The sequence below is a fragment of the Macaca nemestrina genome, chromosome 19, assembly GCF_043159975.1.
Source record: "Macaca nemestrina isolate mMacNem1 chromosome 19, mMacNem.hap1, whole genome shotgun sequence".
In the NCBI taxonomy this organism is placed as follows: Eukaryota; Metazoa; Chordata; class Mammalia; order Primates; family Cercopithecidae; genus Macaca; species Macaca nemestrina.
The window spans coordinates 70,145,532-70,161,745 of record NC_092143.1 but is presented as its reverse complement, the minus strand read 5'-3'; the positions used below and the strand labels follow the sequence as shown (position 1 = coordinate 70,161,745).

At 37.2% G+C, this 16,214-nt stretch overlaps 1 protein-coding gene across 2 annotated transcripts in view; it reads left to right on the top strand.

Annotated features, from left to right (window-relative positions):
- The window catches only part of LOC105465553 (MIB E3 ubiquitin protein ligase 1), a 145,209-nt gene that overhangs the window by 43,835 nt on the left and 85,160 nt on the right, over window positions 1-16,214 (top strand). For both annotated transcript variants that reach the window (XM_024787704.2, XM_071085563.1), the window contains 2 exons: window positions 10,884-11,067; window positions 15,792-15,936. In XM_024787704.2, coding sequence (XP_024643472.1) covers window positions 10,884-11,067; window positions 15,792-15,936 — 329 coding nt within the window. The remainder of the gene's footprint in view (window positions 1-10,883; window positions 11,068-15,791; window positions 15,937-16,214) is intronic.

Here is a 16,214-nt window from a genome sequence, read left to right as displayed (position 1 = left end):
GGGTTCATGCAGTTCTCCTGTCTCAGCCTCCCAAGTAGCTGGGACTACAGGTGCCCTCCACCAAGCCCGTCTAATTTTTGTGTTTTTAGTAGAGATGGGGTTTCACCATATTGGTCAGGCTGGTCTCTAACTCCTGACCTCAGGTGGTCTGCCCACCTCAGCCTCCCAAAGTGCTGGGATTACATGCATGAGCCACTGTGCCTGGCCTCACTCTATGTCTTTTAGTTGGAGAATTAGTTCATTTACATTCATTATTGTTATTCATCGGTAAAGACTACTGCTATTTTTGTTATTTGTTATTTGGTTGTTTTGTAACTCTTCTCTTCCTTTTTTTTTTCTTGCCCTCTTCCTTTGTGGTTAGGTGATTTTCTTTGGTAGTATGTTTTAATGTATTTTTTAAACAAATTTTATCACTTTTTGTTTTTGAGACAGGGTCTCACTCTGTCATTCGGGCTGGAGTGCAGTGACATGATCATAGCTCACTGAAACCTTGAACTCCTGGGTTCAAGCGATCCTCCCACTTTAGCCTTCCAAGTAGCTGAAACTACAGGTGCACACCACCATGGTCATTAAATTTTTTTTTTTATATAGATGGGGTCTTACGATGTTGCCCAGGCTGGTCTTGAACTCCTTGCCTCAGGCATTCCTCCTGCCTCAGCCTCCCACACTGTTGGGATTACAGGTGTGAGTCACTGCGCCCAGCCTGCGTTGTTTTATTTTTTTGATATGGAGTCTCGCTGTGTTGCTAGGCTGGAGTGCAGTGGTGTGATCTTGGCTCACTGCAACCTCTGCCTCCCAGGTTCAAGCAATTCTCCTGCCTCAGCCTCTCAAGTAGTTGGGACTACAGGCGCATGCCATCACGCCCAGCTAATTTTTGTATTTTTAGTAGAGTCAGGGTTTCGTCATGTTGGTCAGGCTGGTCTCGATCTTCTAACCTAGTGATCCACCCTCCTTGGCCTCCCAAAGTGCTGGGATTACAGGCATGAGCCACTGCGCCCAGCCCTGTGTTGCTCATTTTTAGTATAGCTACTATATGTTTTTTCTTCCTGGTTACCATGAAGCTTACAGAAAGCATCTTATATGTGGGTGGCAAACCACACAGGTGCTGAGGCAAGAGACCAAGGGCACAAGCTGTTCCAATATAATAAAGGAAATATATAGAATAAGAATAGTTATAATAGTTATACTAGAAATAGATTATAGATTTGATTATATATGAATATTATTAATCATTAGTTTGTAGCATTACTCTTTATTCCAATATTATAATAATCTTTGTTCTACAGTTATAACCTAGGAAAAACCAGGCCATACAGAGATAGGAGCTAAAGGGACATGGTGAGAAGTGACCAGAAGACAAGTGTGAGCCCTCTGTTACGCCCAGACAGGGCCACTAGAGGGCTCCTTGGTCTAGTGGTAACACTGGTGCCTGGGAAGGCACCCATTACTTAACAGACCTTGGTCTAGCGGTAGTGCCAGTGCATGGGAAGGCACCCGTTACTTAGCAGACCGGGAAAGGGAGTTTCCCTTTCCCTGGGGGAGTTAGAGAAGACTGCTCCACCACCTCTTGTGGAAGGCCAGACATCAGTCAGGCCCGCCCACAGCCATCCGGAGGCCTAAATGTCTCCCTGTGATGCTGTGCTTCAGCGGTCACACCCCTGGTCCATTCTCATGTTTTGCCCTGTACATCTGGCGCTGCCTTCTAGATAGCAGTAGCAGAATTAGTGGAAGTATTAAAGCCGTTGATCTCTCCGAAAAGTGCATAGAAGAAATAATGACGTAAGCTGTCCGCTCTCTCTTTCCGCCTCAGCTACCAAATAGGGAAGGGCCCCCTGTCCGGTGGACATGTGTGACCTTACCTATCATTGAAGATGACTCACACTCCTTACCCTGCCCCCTTGCCTTGTATACAATACATAACAGCGTGGCCAGGCACTTGGGGCCACTACCGGTCTCCATGTCTTGGTGGTAGTGGTCCCCCAGGCCTAGCTGTCTTTTCTTCTATCTCTGTCTTGTGTCTTTATTTCTACGATCTCTCGTCTCTGCACACGAAGAAAAAAACTCACAGGCCCAGTAGGGCTGCACCCTATATCTGGCGCCCAATGAGGATTTCTCTCTCATCTCTGCACACGAAGAAAAAAACCCATAGGCCCAGTAGGGCTTGACCCTATGTTATACATATAACAAGTTATTTTAAACAGTTGACATCTTAACTTTGATTACAAAGAAAATCAGAGGAAAACTAAAAGACTCTACACTTTTTAATTCCTCACATTGTGACTTCTTGTTGTCTCTGTCTACGTCTTTTGATATTCCGTATCTCTTAACTGTTTGCTTTTGATAAATTTGTCTTTTAGTCTTATACTAGAGTTATGAGGGGATTGCACATAATTATAGTATTAGAGTATTCTGAATCTGTGTAATTACTTTTACCAGGGAATGTTGTATCTTCACATGTTTTCTTTTTGCTATTACTATCCTTTTCTTTTAGATTGATGAACTCCCTTTACCATTTCTTGTAAGAAATGATGGTGATTAATTTCCTCAGCTTTTTTTCATCTGGGAAAGGTTTTATCTCCCCTCCATGTTTGAAGGAAAGCTTTGGTTGGTACAGTATTCTTAATTACCAGTTTTTTTCTTTTAGCATTTTGAATATGTCATCTTGCTCTCTCTTGTCCTGTATGGTTTCTGTTGAAAAGTCTGTTGCTAGATGAATTGATGCTCTTTTATGTGTTATTTCCTTCTCTTCTGTTGCTTATTTTTGGATCCTTTCTTTGTCTTTGACCTTTTAAGAGTTTGGTTAGTATATGTCTTGGGGTAGTCTATTTGGTTATTATTTGGTTTTTATTTGATGATTTCTGACCTTGCTGTACATTGATTTTTTTTTTTATAGTTTTTGCTTTTATCTTTCTCTAGATTTGGAAAGTTTTCTGTTATAATTTGAATAAACTTACCCCTTGTTCTTTCTCAACTCTCTCTTGAATGCCATTGACTCAATTTTGCTTTTTGGAGGTTAGTCTGTGTATCCTGTAGGCCTTCTCCATTCCTTTTCATTCTTTTTTCTCTTCTGTGTATTTTCAAATAGCCTATATCCAGTCCCACTGTTTTTATTTTTTTCCACTGCTTAATTAATTCTGCTGTTGAGAGCCTCTGATGCATTTTTCATTTCAACAAATATATTTCTCAGTTCTAGGATTTTTGTTTGATTTTGAAAACGTATTTCCACCTCTGTTAAATTTCTCTGATAACTTTCTGAGTTGGTTTTCTGTGTTATCTTAGAGTTCACTGAGTTTCTTTAGAACTGCTGTTTTGAATTCTTTAACTGAGAGCTTACACATTGCTGCCTTACTAGGGTTGGTCATTGGCACTTTGCTTTGTCCATTGGCTTCCTGTTTATTTTGTTTCTTATCGGCCTTTTATGGCTTCATATTGAAGGATCTTTTTTTTTTTTTTTCTAGTTTTTGCTGTCTGCTTGTTTTGGTCTTTCTAGGGCATACTTGCTTAGAGGTTCTTTGCAATTGCCTGTTGAATCCCCTCAATTCTAGATTGCTGCCTCCTTTTCAGAACTAAATGGTGCTTTAAGCCCCAGTTTGCGTTGGGTGTCACAAATGTTTGGAACTCTGTTCATCCTGAATTGGGCGGAAAGGAGTGGGAGCGGATCCCAAAAGTGGTACCTCGGCTGTGTGGGAAGTCTGGTTAGGGATTTATGGCCAGAAGACCCATGGAATGTGTGCCTCCTACAGTATAGTGCTGCTGAACAGCCACTCTGATTTGATGTCTGTTTTGGCTGAGATAAAGAGCAGAGTTTCAAGGGCCAGGCTTGCTAGTCCTGTATCTTCTCTTTGACTGTAGCTACCCTTAGGGATTTTTCTTCCTGCAGGTACTCATAAGGCTTCCTGTGGATTGAGGCAGGAATAATTTTCCTGCAAGGGAACCCAAGATGGTGGGGAAGCTGGCTCTCTGCCTTGATCTCACTTTTTCCAGGGTAGAGACTGTGATTCCTGGGGGAATTTTCTGTGCTTTGTGCCTGGTAGAAGGGGGAAGGATGTTGCAGATTCAGAAATTTGTTTCTTTTATTATCTGCTTGGAGTTTTTCATATCTCTGGCCCCAGGGATCATTTCAGCTTCAGACTTGAGTTCTGGGATATTGCTGGTGATAATCCTGGTGCTAGATATTTTTTTTTTTTTGGTTTTCTATTGGGGAGGGTGAAGCCAGATTGTTTCTGCTCTGCGATTTTGGTGTTGCCACAGATATGTACACACACACTAATCCTTATCAGCAATATAAAATTGTGTGCATTTCCTCACTTCTGTACCTTTTAACATACTACTCCCTTTAGGTAAAATGCCCGCTCCTCTTTTTCTCCCTCGTTACCTGGATTAATTCCTCTACATCCTATAAATATTGAGTTTATATGATATGGGAACCTCCTCTCTCCTTTTACTCTCCATAGTATTATATATGCTTATACTCTTCATCTATTTAGGTTTACTTTTACCTATTAAAATTCATTTGATTTCTAAATTGCAAGTTTCTTGGAGGCTAGGGATGTCTTTTTAATTTTATTTGGGCCAAAATATATCTAATTCACTCTAGTAAGTTTATAATATTTTAAAGAAAAATCAATAAATTGAATAGTTGTCTTACTGACATGTACATAAAGAAGCTAACTCCCTGAGGTTCTTTGGGGGAAGGGATGTTATACAGAATAAGAAAAGTTAACATTAAGTTGCTTACCTAGGTATAACATTAGGTCTGATTGTATTCAAATCTTATGAACATACATGATCATATCAGTAGATGCAGAAAAAGTACTTGACAAAATCCAACACCATTTCATGATAAAAACACTAAAAATACTGGGACCAGAAGGGAACTTCTTTGGCTTGATAAAGGACATCTATGAAAAACCCACAGCTAACATCATCTTTAATGATGAAAGACTGAATACTTACCCCCTAATATCAGAAATAAGACAAGAATGTCCACTTTACTACTTCTGTTCAGCATTGTAGCAGAGGTTCTAGTCATAGCAACTAGGTAAGAAAAAGAAGATGTAAAACTAACTCTGTTTACAGATGACCTGATATCGTATATAGAAAAACCCAAAGAATCCACAAAAGCCGTTGTAGCTAATAAATGAGTTCCGCAAGATTGCAGGAACCAAGATTGATACAGGAACATCAGTTGTATTTCTGTACACTAACAGTGAACAATATGAAAATGAAATTAAAACAATTTCATTTATAATGGCATCAAAAAGAATAAAATACTTAAGAATAAATTTAACCAAGGAGATGCGAGACTTGTACAGTGAAAACTACTGAACATTGTTGAAAGAAATTAAAGAAGACCTAAATAAATGACAAAATATTCCATGTTCTTAGATCAGGTTTAATATTGTTTAGATGGTGTATTAGTTTCCTAGGGCTGCTATAACAAATTACCATAAACTGGGTGGCTTAACAGAGATTTATTCTTTCACAGTTTCAGAGGCTAGAAGTCCACATTATGGGTGTTGGCAAGATTGGTTTGTTCTGGAGACTTTCAGGGAGTATCTGTTGTATGCCTTTCTCTGAGCTTCTGGTGCTTCCCAGCAATCCTTTTTCCTTGGCTTGTAGATGCATCACTCTATATTCTCTGCCACTCTTTTCACATGACCTTCTTCCCTGTGAGTCTATATTTCTTGGTGGGTATCTGTGCATGACTCTCTTATAAGGACACTAAACATTGAATTTAGGGCTTACCCTAATCCAGTATGACCTCACTTTAACTTGATTACATATGTAAAGTCCTTATTTACAAATAAGGTAACATTAACAGATACCTGGATTAGGACTTCAGCATATTTTGGAAGGGGGCATAATTCAACCCACAATAGATGGCAGTATTTCCCAAACTAATCTTCCGATTTAAGTGTAATCCCTATCAAAATCCTGGTACTTTTTTTGCAGATATTGACACACTGATACTAAAATTCATATGGAAATTCAAGGGACCCACAGTTATCAAAATAGTCTTGAAAAGGAAGAACAGAGTTGGAGATCTCACAATTCCTGGTTTCAAAACTTAACCACAAAGCTACAGTTATAAAGATAGTATATTAGTGATGTAATGTTAGACATGGATTAATGGAATAGAATTGAGAGTCCAGAAATAAGCCCCTTGCATTTAGGTCAATTTATTTATTTATTTATTTATTTTTAAGAGATGGAGTTTCGCTAGATTGCTCAGGCTGGAGTTCAGTGGGGTGTTCATAGGCACAATCATGGCGCACTATAGCACAGAACACCTGGGCTCAAGAGATCCTCCTGCCTCAGCCTCCTGAGTAGCTGGGACTACAAGCATGTGCCATTGCACTTGGCTGGTTAGTTGATTTTTGACAAGAGTTCAAGATACTTCAGTGAGAGATGAATGGTCTTTTCAACAAATGGTACTGGGATAATTGGATATCAACAAACAAGTTGAACCCCTACTATACACCATACACCAATATTATATCAAAATTGAACATAGACCTAAAGGTAAAAGGTAAAACTAGAAAACTCTTAGAATAAATCATAGCCATAAATCTTCATGACCTTGGATTAGACAATGGTTTAGTAGATATGACCCCAAAATTAGAAGCAACCAAAGAGAAAGTGGAGAAATAGTACTTCATCAAAATTAAAAACTTTTGTGTTTTAATGGAGACTATCAAGAAAATGGGCAACCCATGGAATGAGACAGAAAGTTTGCAAATTATATGGGTTAATAACGGACTTCTATGTAGAATATGTAAAGAACTCTTAAAATTCAATAGTTAAAACCTAATAGAAAAATGGGCAAAGGATTTGAATAGACAGTTTTCCAAAGAAAATACGCTATAGAGATGGTTAATAATGCCATTGTATTATTTGGCTAGGGTTGCCATAATAAAATACCACAGACTAGGTTGCTTAAACAATAGAAATTTATTTTCTCAGCTTGGGTAACATAACAAAACTCCGTCTTTACAAAAAATACATAAAAAGAAAAAATTAGCCAGCTGTGATGGCATGTACTTGTTATCCCAGCTACTCAGGAGGATGAGGTGGGCAAATTGCTTGAGCCCAGGGAGGTCAAGGCTGGAGTTTGCCATGATCGCGCCACTGCAGTCCGCCATGGGTGACAGAGTGAGACCCTGTCTCAAAAAAGAAAAAAAAGTATTTTCTCACACTTTTGGATGCTAGAAGTTCAAGATCAAGGTGCCAACTGTGTTGGTTTCTGTTGAGGCCTTTCTTCCTGGTCTATAGATGGCCACCTTCTCTCCTCATTATGGCCTTTCTTCTGTGTGCACTTGGAGAGGGAAATCTTTGATGTCTCTTCCTCTTATAAGCGTACCAGCCCTATTGTATTTGAGACCCACCTGTAATACCCAATTTAATCTTAATTACTTCTGTAAAGGTCTTATCTGTAAATACAGTTACATTGGGGGTTAGGGATTCAGCGTATGAATTCTAAGGGGACGTGGTTCTGTTCACAACATTCATGAAAATATGCTTGATATTACTATTAGGGAACTACAAAGCAAAACCACAATGGCATACCACTTCACACACTAAGATGGCTTGAATAAAAAAAAATAACTTTTGTTGAGGATGTAAAGCAATTAGACCCATCATGTATTGCTGGTAACACTGTAAAACAATTGGGTTGCTTTAAAAAACAGTTTGGTAGTTTCTCAAAATGTTAAACATAGAGTTACCATAGACCCAGCAGTTCCGCTCTTAGGTGTGTACCCAAAAGAATTTAATAATGTATGTCCATACAAAAAACTGTATATGAATATTGTGGAAGCATTATTCTTAAGCTCCAGAAAGTAGAAACAACCCAAATGCCTATCAACTGGTAAATATGATATATTCATACATACCACAAAGGAATCAAGTACTGGCACATACTGCAACATAGATGAATCTTGAATTATGCTAAGTGAAAGAAGCCAGTCACAAAAGATCACGTTGTGTGATTTTATTTATATAAAATATCCAGAATAAGCAAATCCATAGAAACAAGAAAGTATATGACTGGTTATTTAGGGCCTGGGGAAAGGGGTGAATATGGAGTAACTGCTAATAGTTATGGGGTATCTTTATGACATAATAAAAATGAAATTAGATAGTGGTTATGGTTGTACGACTCCATGAATATACTAAAAACCACTGAATTATATACTTTAAGTGGGTAAATTTTATGGTGCGTGAAATACATCTTAAAGCTGTCATTAATAAAAGAAGTAAAAAAAAGGTACAATTATTGCCTATCAGTCAATAAATAAAAAGGAAAAAAATCTTAAGGATATGACTTAAGTTCTGATTAGCATGTACTAACACATTTTGTGTTAAATAATCTCTTTGGGAATGTTAGGTTAGCATTAATTAGGAGGAGTATTTGCAGAATTCTTTCTTGTTCGAAATTTTTCTTGGGCAGTAGAGTGCTAACAGTAATATGATACTTGAGTTCTAGAAGATCTTTTTGTTCTTTATCCAACAGAACTTACTAAGTACTTATTCTGTATTAGGCCCTGTGATTAGTACTAGGATCACAAAGATGAGACATCGTCTCCTGCTTTGAAGGGGTTTCCTTTTTAGCTTGGATAGATAGAATGGGAAATAACTGTGATAACATGTTAAAAATAATATGATTGGTAAGTATTCAGAATTTTTTGAGAGTGCAAGAGAAGAGTGGTCATTACTGGGCAAATTAGAGAAAACTGCAGAGGGATAATTAACACTTGGAGTAAACCTAAAAGATAGACTGGGTTTCACTGGGAAAAGCACTCAGCAGAGGGAGCACTTGTGTGGTGGCTGCTCTGTTTGGGCAGGATAGTAAGTCTAGTAAATTTTGGGTAATTGAGAATGAGATAAAAGGCACTGTTGTTGATATGGCTGAGAGAAAACTTCGTGTATATGATTTTTATTTTTAACTGGTCAGAGGCACTTTTTTCTCTTTGTGATTGCTTTGGAAAGAACAGTTTACTTGGCCGGGTGCCGTGGCTCACGCCTGTAATCCCAGCACTTTGGGAGACCGAGGCGGGTGGATCACCCGAGGTCAGGAGTTCAAGAACAGGCTGACCAACATAGCAAAACCCTGCCTCTACTAAAAATACAAAAATTAGCTGGGTGTTGTGGTGCGTGCCTGTAATCCCAGCTACTCGGGAGACTGAGGCAGGAGAATTGCTTGAACCTGGGTAACAGAGTGAGACTCTGTATCAAAAAAAGAAAAAATAAAGTAAACAAAGAACAGTTTACTTGTGTGGTTACAGAAAGTTAGTAAGCAGATTTTTATATGGTGTGACCACTCAGTCTTTTATATGCTGATAACCATTTGGACTAAGAAGAGGATATAATATGCCAATATTGTAGAAACTTATTTGACAAGGGAACCTTTACTCTTGGAATTCAGTGTGGAATTAGGGGAGGTGTTCTTTTATCAATTGTGGTATATCTATTTGATGGAATATTAAGTAGTCATTAAAATGATTATTTTGAAGATGATAGCAGCATGGAAAATGCCTGTATAAAGACATCAGCATCCAAATTAGTTTGATACAATGATTACAATTATGGCAAATATCCATGCATGGAAAATTAAAACTAGATACTATTTTTATCCTTTAAGTTGGTAGTGGTGTGGGGAAATGATACACTCTTTGTAGAGCAGTTTGGTTCTACTGGAATTGGAAAGAAATGTATACTTTGATCAGACAGTTCTTTTAGGAATCTCTACTGAAATACTGACCTCATGTGCACAAAGATGTATACACAGGGATGGTCTTTACATCACTGTATATATGGGTGACAGTTTGGAAGCACTTTAAATCATAGTCAATAGGACAATAGTTAAGTACATTAGTATGTATCCAAGTGATGGAATACTCTGTAGCAGTTAAATTGAATTAAGGTCTATTCAATTTAGGTCTGTATTCTTAGACCTATTTAAGATAGGTCTGTATCTGTGACACTAAAAAAATAAACCTTCCCAGATGTATTCTCTGAAAAAAAGTCACAAAATATATGTGTGTATGTGTCTCTATGTCTATGTATACATATGTATGTATATAATATTCCCATTTATGGGAAAACAACTGTGTTATGAATGTCATTCAGCATATTGATAGAATGTCTGTAAGGACACAGAGTAGAATATTAATAGTGGTTTCTAGTGGGATGGGAGTGATGATCCAGGGTGTTTGTGTGAAATGGAACTTTTACTTTACATGTTTCTGAAATTTTGAATTTTTAACAGTAATTATGTATTACTTTTATAACAGTTTTAAAAAACATGCAGGGGAGAATAGACAAAAGTATACCAAAATATTTACACTTGTATTAAGGTGGTAAGATTATGGATGACTCTTTTCCCAAATTTGTATATTAAAATTATGAAAAGGAGGTGCTGGGGCGGTGGTTCATGCCCGTAATCCCAGCACTTTGGGAGGCTGAGGCAGACAGATCACTTGAGCTCAGGAGTTCAAGACCAGGTGGGCTAACATAGTGAAATCCAGTCTCTACCAAAAATACAAAACTTAGCTGGGGACGGTGGCACGTGCCTGTAATCCCAGCTACTTGGGAGGCTGAGGCAGGAGAATCACTTGAACCTGGGAGGCGGAGGTTGCAATGAGCCGAGATCACGCCCCTGCACTCCAGCCTGGGTGACAGAGCAAGACTCTGTCTCAAAAAACAAAACAGAACAAAACAAATATATATGTATATGTATATATATAAAAATAAAGGAAACACAAGTCGTTCAGGATATAATTGCAAAGGATTGTCTTACTCTTTTGATCTTCAGTGTTTACGAATATTGTATTAAAATTAAGCAAACCTATCCATTTTGAGGTTTAGCTTTGCTCTTGTAGGTGGACCTTCAATCCTGCTGTTCTCACTAAAGCGAACATTGTCCGAAGTGGAGAAGCTGCTCAAGGTGCAGAAGGAGGCACTTCGCAGTTTCAAGTGGGTGATCTTGTACAAGTTTGTTACGACCTGGAACGAATTAAACTTCTACAAAGAGGACATGGAGAATGGGCTGAAGCGATGCTTCCGGTAAGTATGTATAGAATGATTCTGGGCTGGAAATTACAGTATGCTTATGTCGTTTTTTAAAAGTAAATTAATGTAGAAATTAAATTGGCATAAAACTTCCTAGAGTTGTATTCTCCATGTACACCTAGACATACTCATGCTTTTAGTTTTCTAATTTATCCCAGTTAAATTAGCCTGGGAAGGTCCAGAAAAGGTTACAGTTAATATTTAATATTTTTTGATAGAGTAGTTATTGGAGAATGTTATGTGGTGCAAGTCAGCAGTGGTTTTCCTGATACTTAACCCCAGAATGATACAGGTCTGTGCCCATCTGGTCTCTAGCAGTGCTGGACCAGTGCAGCTTTCCTGATTTGGGAGCCTGCGTCTAAAACTTGAGCATGAAAGAGCAGCTCAAAATGTGTGTGCTTTCATAGAGTGAATTTGTTTCCAAAGAGCTACAGTTTAATTTTTTATTTAGTCATTTTTTCATCAAATGTTCAGCAGCAAGAAACAAATTGGCTTGTTCTGCCCTCTCTTTAACCATCCTTCCCTTTCCCTGTCTGTATCCCTTGCTTCTGTCCTTCTGTTCCCACCTTTGGTATTACTGTGTCACCCTGCCATCCCTTATGCTGCCTTGTTCTGTTTCCCTTCCTCCTCCACCTTGCTGTGTCTTCCTCTGTAGTTCTCCACCTTGCCTACTGCCATCTCCTGTCTCATTCAGCCTCTCAGCTCCTGTCCTGTCTGTCCCTCCATTCCAGTCCCATTCAGTGCCTCCATCCTGTCCCATGTACTTCATCTCACATCCCTTTTAGTATCCTGTCACCCCCACTCTACTGTAATTGTTCAGTCTCTTCTCCTGGCCAGCACCTCCTTCTCTTCCTATCCAGCCCCAACACCTGCTCCATCTCATCCCCTCCCATCCTGCCTAGTCCCTGATCAGTAGTGGGACCATGCCTGTGAATAGCCACTGCACTTTAGCCTGGGCTAATGTGAGACTGACTCTTAAAAAAAAAATGCAAAAAATAAAAAATGAGCTAAAAGAAATTAAGAAAATGAAAAATGTAAGAGAAGGAAATCAGAAATGAGGTGATATAACTTAGGAAATAATTAAAAAGAAGTGAAAAAGTCGTAAGTGAAGACTAAGCTGGAAGGAACACAGAGCAGAGCAGATAAATGCAACAGATAATGCCTAAGAGAAATGGAAGGTGAAAAAGCAGGAAAATTTTAAAAATAAAAAAGGCAAAAGGTATTTCAGAGAAAGCAACAAACATGAAATAGCATATATATATACACACATACACACACACACACTCACACACACATACACACATACACACACACATACAAGGTATCCTTGTAGAAAGGAGAAACAAAACCCAAATAAATGAAACAAATATGAAAATTTGTAATTTTAGAAAAATTTTCCTGGAATGGAGAAAACAATTTGAAACTAAACGTTGAAGGGGCACATTGCATACCTGGGAAAACTGACCCAGAACAACAAACACTGGGCCATATTCTGGTAAAATAACTGAATCTTCAAGAAGAGAGAAAGTATCCAGGAAAAAAGACCAGGCAGGTTATTGGTCCTAAAGGAAAGAAAATTATTTTGCTGTTAAGAAAAAAATCTCGTCTCAGTGTTTTATGCCAGAAAACAGTGAGATAGCATTTAAGATACTCAAGGAAAGAATATAAGCTGAAGATTTTATATGTAACCAAACTGACTTTCAAGTATAACTGTGCTATGAATATGTGAGAATTCTTGTTCCCATGAGTCCTTTCTAAGTAATTTGCTAGAGAATGAGTTTCAGACAACCAAAACAACTGAAGAGACATCAAGTGAAGGACTAGTGATCATGGAATATGTATTGATTTGTTGGACTAAGATTAAATGAATGTTGTAAAGGAAAGGGTAGAATATATAATGATTATGTGTTCTAACAATGTAAAGTATAGTTGTAAAAAACAGGGTGGAAATTGAGCACATGAAAAATTTAATATGTTTGCCTTTTAGTTGTATTAACTGGGACTAAATATTATTTTAGATCAAAATATTAGAAAAGAGAAAGGGTAGGGTAAGGACACATGAATGACTAATTTCAGTATTGCACATACTAGGGAACCAAGTTGATATATATATGTATTATATATATATAAAATAACTATTAGGACAATGCAAACTGTATTAAAGCAGACAGTGCAATGATAAACTATGAAGTTAAAAATAAGTGTCCCTATATAAAAAGGGAATAGGATATAAGGGGCAAAGAAGTAAGGGAGACCTCTTTGAATATGTCTTGTTTTATAGATTTGATTTGAAATCACATACATATTTAATACAATTGTAAAACAAAATTAAATTTAAAAAGAAAATTCCTAAAAGTGGAAAATAAAATGAAGCAAATGAAACTAAATGTGTTTCTGTTAGCATAACCATGTAGAGAGAAAATTCCAAGTAATTTTTTAAACACAGTTAATTTTTCTTTATATCTTCATAGGAAGAATAGACCCTAAAGAACTGCATGGAAATGAAATGTTTAACACTTTTCAAAAATCTTATTGCATGTAGTAGTGTTGATATTGTTATTCCGAGATTGTTAGATGTACCAAAAAACAGATGAGTACTTGTGTGATAATTCTGTTACTCCTTTGACTTTGAGGATCAGAATTATCAGAGTTGTGAAAGGAGATGCAGATATAATATAGAGGAGGTAAAGACCCTGTAGTCTTGAATTTGAATGAAAAGAGTGTTTGAATTCATGATTTATGCTTCTTTAAAAACAAAACAAATGTCTTCTTTTGAGAAGTGTATGTTCATATCCTTTGCCCACTTTTTGATGGAGTCATTTGTTTTTTTCTTGTAAATTTGTTTAAGTTCTTTGTAGATTCTGGATATTAGACCTTTGTCAGATGGGTAGATTGCAAAATTTTTCTCCCAGCCATAAAAAAAAGAATGAGATCATGTCCTTTGCAGGGACATGGAAGAAGCTGAAAGCCATCATCCTTAGCAAAGAAACACAGAACAGAAAACCAAACACCGCATGTTCTCACTCATAAGTGGGAGTTGAACAATGAAAACACATGGGCACAGGGAGGGGAACAACACATACTGCGGCCTGTCAGGGGGTGAGGAGCAAGGGGAGGGAGAGCATTAGGACAAATAACTAATATAATGCAATGCGAGGCCTAGAACCTAGATGATGGGTTGATAGGTGCAGCAACCACCATGGCACATGTATGGCTATGTAACAAACATGCACATTCTGCACATATATCCCAGAACTTAAAGTAAAATTAAAACAAATAAGAAAAAAATGCCCCAAACAAAAACTCCTATTTCCTAGCTGTATTCATGAAAATGCCTCCACAGTGACCATTTTAGTAATAACTAAACTTAGTGCCCAGGTTATGGTTTGCAAGCAGCCTTTCTCTTAGTAAGGAGCCAAGGATTTTTGGAGAAATGGCTAATTCTAGCTCTTTGACAAGAGGTGAACAAAATGAGCCTCATACCGGGTAACAAGGAAGCTTTCACTGGTTTCTTAGGGCCATTAGCAACCAACTTGAAGGGGTTCTTGCTGACTATGTACAGAGAGCCAACGAGTTACTAAACTACACCAATTAGTAAAATTCAAATGGTAAGAAACTTTGTAAGACAACTGTTTTTCAACAAATAATTTGCAAAGAAAAAAATGTACGTATGGACTTTATGTGGATCTTGATTTAAACAAACTAAAAAACTGGTAATTTATGAGGTAATTGGAAGTTTGAACACTGAAATTTTGTGATATATAACTATTGTAACTTTGAGTTGATAATAAATAGCATTGTAAAATATGTTACTAAAAAAAGAGTTCTTACTGGTTGGAGGTACACACTGAAATAATACTGGAGGGCAGCATGGATAGGGAATAAGGGAAACAAGATTAGCCATGAGCTGATAATTGTTACAAATGGTTGATGGGTACATGATGATTCAGTATGCTATTGTCCAGTTTTGTATCTCTTGGAAGTTTTCCATAATAAAAAGTTGAGGAGAAAAAAACGAAAGAATGTAGCCTCATAGAGTTTGAGATGATAATGGAAAATTCCAAGTGAAAATGTCTAATAGGCAGTTAAAAAATTAGAATTACTATGTGTATGTGGGGGTGAGGGGTAATTTTGTGTTTTCAAAAAAAAAAGGTGATAGTTGTCAAAGTGGGTTGAATTTTCAGTGAAGAAGAGTAAAAACCTATGGAATAAAATTTTGGGAAAATGCACAGGTTTAGGAATATGAGGAAGGGAAGGAACTGGCAGAAATCAGATGATTCCAAAAAGGGTTTAAACATAGATGTAAGCTTGAGCCGTTCTTGTCCAAATTAGTTTTTTGTTTTTAGAAATCCGATTTTCTTTTTTAGGTTTTATTGATGATAGATTTTAGACTACTTGAGTTGCAAGTTCTCAAAATGTACCTTATGGGTTTAAAAAGGAAGGATTGAATATCAAAATAGATTTTTATAAACTCATATGAATAGGATAGACTTCATCATGATTTGTCTCATATTCTTGTAGAAGTAGTTTTATTATTATTAAAAGATATTTTTTAACATTTGTACTTATTCAAATAACCCATTTCCGTATGGTTATCCTTTGAAAGTTTTTTCATTAGTAATAAGTAAAATTATTACTTTAAGCATACAAAAACTAGTGATTGATTTTATGGCATATACTTTAGACTTGGAATTATGAATCTATTTCTTTTCCCCAAGACTTTAGGTAAAGTTGGCCGAGTACAACAGATTTATTCAGACAGTGATTTAAAGGTGGAAGTTTGTGGAACATCTTGGACATACAATCCAGCAGCAGTTTCCAAGGTGGCATCTGCAGGATCAGCCATTAGCAATGCATCTGGTGGTATGTTTTATATTGTGTTTCTTTAAAAGTAATATGGTTTACATTAAAACCTTTGCTAATTCCCCAGTTCTCATATATGGAGAATGTTGTACATGTGCTTAGCTTTGTTCCAGATTACACAGCCTTACTTGAATATTGATCACCTTTAAACTTTCACTAAAAATTATTATTATTTTTTAGTGTGTTGAACAACCTTTATTCTGGCCGAAGTACTCCCTGGAGAAGTTCCATAAAATGTGTGCTTTTTCTTGGATGTATTAGGGGATTTTCCACATCAA